Genomic DNA, 6,000 nt, shown 5'->3' with positions numbered 1-6,000 from the left:
GTGTTTCTTCCTCCTTCATGAGGGAAGAAGTGGGAAGGTTGGGTGGATTTTTTTGCTATGAGCACATAGGAATGCTCCAATCAATACTTTGCAACCCTGCAGAGGAGAGCTTGCATGACTCTTCCAACACTTTCAAAGTTTGCTACTGCAGTTAATGAAAGTCTGACTAATGCTTGCAAACCATAAGCTTATTTTAAAGCAGTGCTGTAGCTTCCCACCATCAGGCCATCCCCAACAAGCTTTTAATTTTACATTAGAGACACTACTCCATGCTTTGAAATACTTGTAGCCCTGTAGCAACTTCTTTTTGTCTAAACCCCAGGACACAGAGCAGGTGATGGACACAGTCTCAGCCACCACCTGAGCCTTCAGCTCTGGCTGGATTTCTGTTCAAACCAAAGGAAAGCTGAACTGCCACCCCACTCACAGAAAGCCATGTCTGTGTGTACACAGGGAGATTTTGGAAGACTGGTGAATCCAGTTCAGCTGGAAGTGAGTGTATGTAGAACGTCTCCAAGTCTCAAAGCAGGTATCTGGCCACTGGTGCAGCCCTGAGGAAGTGGCACCCTCAAGGGCTGGGGTAGCATTCAGTGCTGGGAAAGTTTCCAGAGCCTCTTCACCTCTTCCTGATAGATGTGCCATTGCTATTTATTTTGTTCCAAAAAGAATTTGCAATAGTAGTTTGGGGATCTTCTGACATTTCATTGACATTTCTTCAGGACTTTTTGTAGCATGATTATTATTGCCATTAGGTCCCCTCACGTGTTAATGCCCACATTTAATTGTGTGCATTCCAGATGGGGCACAGTTTTTGCTGTGAATTCTTAACATGCATCCAACCTAGCACCTTCATGGGCCTGTTTCAGTTGGACCTGTTCCCTAGGCAGATCACTTAAGAGGTCTGGAAAATCCTCTGCAGAGCTTGCAACAGATAGAATTGACTGTTCCTGACAAGTCTATCATTTTTACTGTTCTCCATCTGCCTACCAAGACTGCCTCATTCTTCTGAAGTACTGAAGACCACTTAAAGTGTGTCTAAAGCTTGATGCCAACTTCCCAGCCCTGCTTGCCAATTCAAAAGAAATCTGTTGCAAAATATATGTCAATACATTTATTCCCAGACTAAGGCAACCATGTTACTCAAATGCTGGGGTAATCCTAAATGTGCTTGAGAGGCTGGTGCTGATAACAGAATCTTCAGATACAAAACGGCTTTTGCAGAAAGCATCACTTCTAGCATGAGATATTTAAAGCCTTTTCTTTTCCCACTGAATGCAACAGGCCTGTCTCGGCAGTCTGGGCATGCTTCCCAGCTTGCTGTCCGGATGGGATGGCAGCCGACACTCGGCAACGGGTTGCTCGGGTACAAAATTCATTAAATTGGAAATCAGGGGCAGGAAGGTCTTGATATAAGCGATCCAGGTATGAGCATCTGTTCCTGTTCCTTGAGTTCCCTTGTTAGCTTTTGCTCTCCTAAGACTAAAATTGTTTGGGAAACACTGTCTGTAGATTTTAGGTTTTTCTTCCCCATTGGTAAAACCTGAAACTATCTGAGCTGTTAAACCATTTGTGGCTTCTGAGCTTGGTTGTGGTGCCAGCTTTGTATAGATAAATATAGAACCTGTGGCATTTTCAAAAGCCATTTGGAATAGCTCTTCAATACAAGCACTTTCAGCAGAGATTAAACACATTATTTGGGTTTTCTGCCTAAAGAAAAAAAATCACTTGAAAAATTGGCAGAAGTACCAGTTTCTTCAAATGACAAAGTTCTCTTCCCCAAACTGAGTCTGGCAATTGGCAGCTCTCTACAAAGACAATTTTTTTTCTTTCCTCTCTCCCCTTCCCTACTCCTTGATTTCAAAATAACCTTCAAGGCAAAAAGAGCAGTACACAGCAACATAAAAAAAGTAAAAGAAAATGATTAAAATTTTTCACTCCTTGAACAGAATGCTCTGCATTTTAACTAACTTGTATCAGATAAAATGCTACCACATTCCTACAGAAGAAATCAATGCATTACAGAAAACTGGACACATTCCTCAAGGAATTTCCATTTCAGAAGTTCTCCTGAATAAACTAAACAACAATAGAAATGAAGAGCTTTATTAAAATCACTTGGAATATCATATGAAATTTAGTATTGTATAGTGTAAGTGCAAATTCCCCAATACTAACAGGATGTGACACATGTGAAAAGAGGACATTAATATACATAACAATAGAAAAGTTGAAATATGTTTGACAGTGATGTATTAAATGGCTACATAAATATGACCACAATTAGGAGCATATGTAATTTTGTTTCCCTCTAGCAGTATCTTCTAAAGCACTATACATAGTAAATTGCATTTAATTCTAATCCCTGCTTTCTTATACGTAACAGGAGATGTGTAAAAATATTACAGGCACAAGCAAAAGCAACATAGAAGATGTGAAAACAGAGGCAGAAGCCAGGCACTTATTTGTTCTTGGCTGCCAGAGGTTTACGGCTGATCTTCTTTGACTTGTCATTGTTCTTCTTTGGAGGTTCAGGGTTTGCCTGCATGTGTCTGCCATAAAGACTGTAAGGAAAGGAGAAAAAAAATTTTGATCTAACCATTAAACACAGACTTTTGCTCTGCAGCACATTAAACAAAGCATCTAGTTACTAAAAATAATAAAAAAGGGTCTTTATTTTGTCTCAACACACTGAATTTTTAATCAGATCTCAAGCTGCAGTCATTAACATTTGGTTTTTTGTGACTTTGGTTTTTCATGACTTTTCAGGGGAGTAACATCAGGGAAGAGCAGGCCTTTGGAGCAGTGAAGGAGCAATCAGTTTTGCCTTCAGAAACTAGCAACCTTTATTCTGCAGTTATGGGATTAAGGCTCAGAAGGCTATAAGGATGTGTATTCAAGTAGACAGTGACAAAAATTGGGTTGAACTGGAGAGATAGAGTGCCTGCTTAGAGCAAAGTGAGCATCATCCCTACCAGAAAACCCAGGGGCTTGATAATGTGACAGAGAGCAATGGTGTCACAGCTGCCTTTGCTGCTCACACATGATTGATAGCACTGGGACAGCTACCAACACATCAATGCCACATTAGTAAGTACCACTGATTAAATGTTGACAAAGTATCCTACAATTAAGACAGCTAGCATTCACGGTGAAGCTAAATGGACCACATGGCTGAGAGGATCTTGCTAAATATCACATAGTAATTAATAGATAATTTATGAGTAATCCCGATTAAACTAAATTAAAAACCTACCCAAAATAAACACAGCTCAAACTTAACTTCCCTTATTGACATAAAGTGCTTTTTGAAGATGCACTTTGTGGGTTTTGGTTGGCGTAATTTTCTTCATAGTGGCTGGTATGGGGCTGTGGTTTGGATTTACACTGAAAACAGTGTTGATAATGCAGGGATATTTTAGTTATTGCTGATTGGGGCTTGCACAGAGCCAAGGTCTTTTCAGCTCCTCACCCCACCAGTGAGAGGGCTGGGAGTGCACAAGTTGTTGGGAAGAGATGCAGCCAGGACAGCTGACCCCAACTGGCCCAAGGCATATCCCAGACCATACCACATCCTGCCCATCATATAAAGCTGGGGGAAGAAGGAAGGGGGGATGTTTGGAGTGATGATGTTGCCTTCCCAAGTCACCGTTACATGTGATCTTGAAGGTCTTTTCCAACCTTTGTGATTCTGTGTCTCTATTTTATTTACTACTCTAATTCTATGTCAGAATGTTAAAAGCTACCATCTGCTGTGACCTTTATGTTGCTGTACCTGGAAGATACTTCAGCCCTGGGGTTCCACAGTTCCCTGGACTGTGGAATGGGATTAGAGCTCCTTGTAGGGTGGGGTGGAGAGGCAGTGCTTGCTTTCACCTTCTCAGCAGCTGAAGTTTTACATCATGCTACTAAGCAGGCTGCTGTCAAGGTGTACTGTAGCCAAAACAGCCTTGCTCAAGGAAAATACAACCGTAAACTATGACATTACTTCACCTCACTGAAATTTTACGTGTGTCATCACCTACTGTCAACAAGGGATCAGGTGCGATTTCCCGATGAATGCAGAGAGCCCTGACCCTCTGTGATAACTACATGCTTCGTATTAGCTACAATACACATATTTTTCTTTTATTTCATAAGAGATAGAGCTCCAGCAGCACAAGGCTGTATTTTATCCAAGTACACAGTACATATATTAATCAAACATACATCCTATATAACTGTCCTGTTCTGGAAGGTGTTAAGTGAGTCAAGGGAGGGAGTCTATGGAAGGAGAGGGTTCAGTATTATGAAAAGCTGAAAAGCTATCACTGTAGAAGAACACAGAAGTGACATTCAAGGAGGTTGTCCTATCAGAAACTGACCCAGGATAGAAAAAGTCAGGGAACAAGCAGCATCTTGTTCTCAACGATAGGCAGTGCAGCATTTGAACCACTGTCAGCAGTAATTTTGTAACTCTTAGAAGTTAGCACTAGTTAGGTAAACACAAAATTAACATTCAAGCTAGTTTTTGGCTCTTTTAAAGTACCCATTTGGGACTTTAAGCACTGAATTAACAGAGAATCCAGTGATCCACTGTATCTGAGCACAAAAATCCTTCGTGGATAGGAACAGAAGTCCCCGGTCACTGTCCTGCGTTCCACATCCTGCTGCCCCATATCTCCTTTGTCCTGTTAGTGCCAACCCAAAGAGGACTGAAACAGCTTTAGTGGCTCTCAGTTGTTACATACCCCCCTTTTCTCAAGTTGGTTTAGGTTCCTCCTTTTTACTCTGGAAACTTTATGTAAGTTTCCCTCTCAGGTGATCCTTTTGGTATTCATTCTGCCTCTCACTTCCTCCCTTCTCAGGGCAAATGTTCAAGTTTGTGGACTGGTAGAGCTCAGATTAGTGAACTTCCCAAAGCAAAAGGGTGTGGTGGGAATTCTACTGACTACACAGATGCTTTTGAAATGCAGAAAACCAGAATAATGACAATTTTGAATGAACTTCAGAGTTCTGGTAAAGTCTACTTGGGCAATGCCTTTTGACTGCAAAAACAGGTCCAGCAGCCATTACTGAGTGCATTAAGCAGTAAAAATAACAATTGACCTGTAGGTACTTTTGGGGTTTTTTTGGTATTTGCTCCTTACAATATTCAGTGCTATTGGTGCCCCAGCAACTCCCTTTGCCCCATGCAAATACTACATTAGTAGTAATAGATGTACATGAGTTGAAGGCATCTACAGCAATTTTACATTCTTTTTACCTATTTTCATGTCCAACCACTTCTATCAGCATCAACACCAAAGTTTCATTCAGCAAACTAATTAATGGGTTTGAAATAAGAAAATCAAATATATCTACTTAGGTTTCCTTGGCAAAATGAGAGGAAGTTTCAATGCACATTGCTATCCCAACTGAAAATGAGTGCTTTACTATCTATCATGTAGGCTGCTAGTCAAAGAGCAAGGATCAGACTTACTTAGATTATACAAGCCTTCATACACAGGGTCTCTCTATTCTGTTGGCGGACATCATATGTGAGGAGACATAAGGTGTCACAACAATACTTAAATACAATAATGACTGTGATAATGCCTCTGGGACAGAATTTGTCTTCTGTTACAGCAAGGAAAAGAGAATTCCAAATTTTCAATGAACTTCTGGTACAATAACAGACACCACTTTTATAGCTCCAAGGGAAAAAAAAGCCAAAGGGAAAGAAAAAAGCAAAATAAAAACACCAATGGAGATCATCAGCAGCTATCGAGAGAAGCAACTATCTGACTTCCACAAGAACCTATAAAGCTTTAGTTTTAATAGATGTGAAGTTTGCATAAAGTCTTTAATAATTTCAGTACTTACTGGAAAGACACGGCCACAGAAACAGCTGCAGCCAAGCTGTACAAACGATGTACATGCTCTTGCTCTGCATGAACACAGAGTCAGACATGTTAGGCAGAGACGCACATCATCCTTGGCAGCAGAGGTCAGCTGAAGACATGTACACAGACAGTTCTGCTG

General features: G+C 40.8%; 1 protein-coding gene across 1 annotated transcript in view; it reads right to left on the bottom strand.

The window, feature by feature from the left end:
• Window positions 1–2,087: 2,087 nt before the first annotated feature.
• RSU1 (Ras suppressor protein 1) overlaps window positions 2,088–6,000 on the bottom strand; it is a gene marked incomplete at its 5' end in the record, with an annotated part of 96,141 nt that continues 92,228 nt past the window's right edge. Inside the window, one exon of the mRNA XM_017729220.1 lies at window positions 2,088–2,561. Coding sequence (XP_017584709.1) covers window positions 2,459–2,561 — 103 coding nt within the window. The remainder of the gene's footprint in view (window positions 2,562–6,000) is intronic.

Source organism: Corvus brachyrhynchos, unplaced genomic scaffold, assembly GCF_000691975.1.
Source record: "Corvus brachyrhynchos isolate BGI_N302 unplaced genomic scaffold, ASM69197v1 scaffold142, whole genome shotgun sequence".
Classification (NCBI taxonomy): domain Eukaryota; kingdom Metazoa; phylum Chordata; class Aves; order Passeriformes; family Corvidae; genus Corvus; species Corvus brachyrhynchos.
The sequence above is the reverse complement of the archived record's forward strand: the minus strand, read 5'-3'. Positions and strand labels throughout refer to the sequence as shown.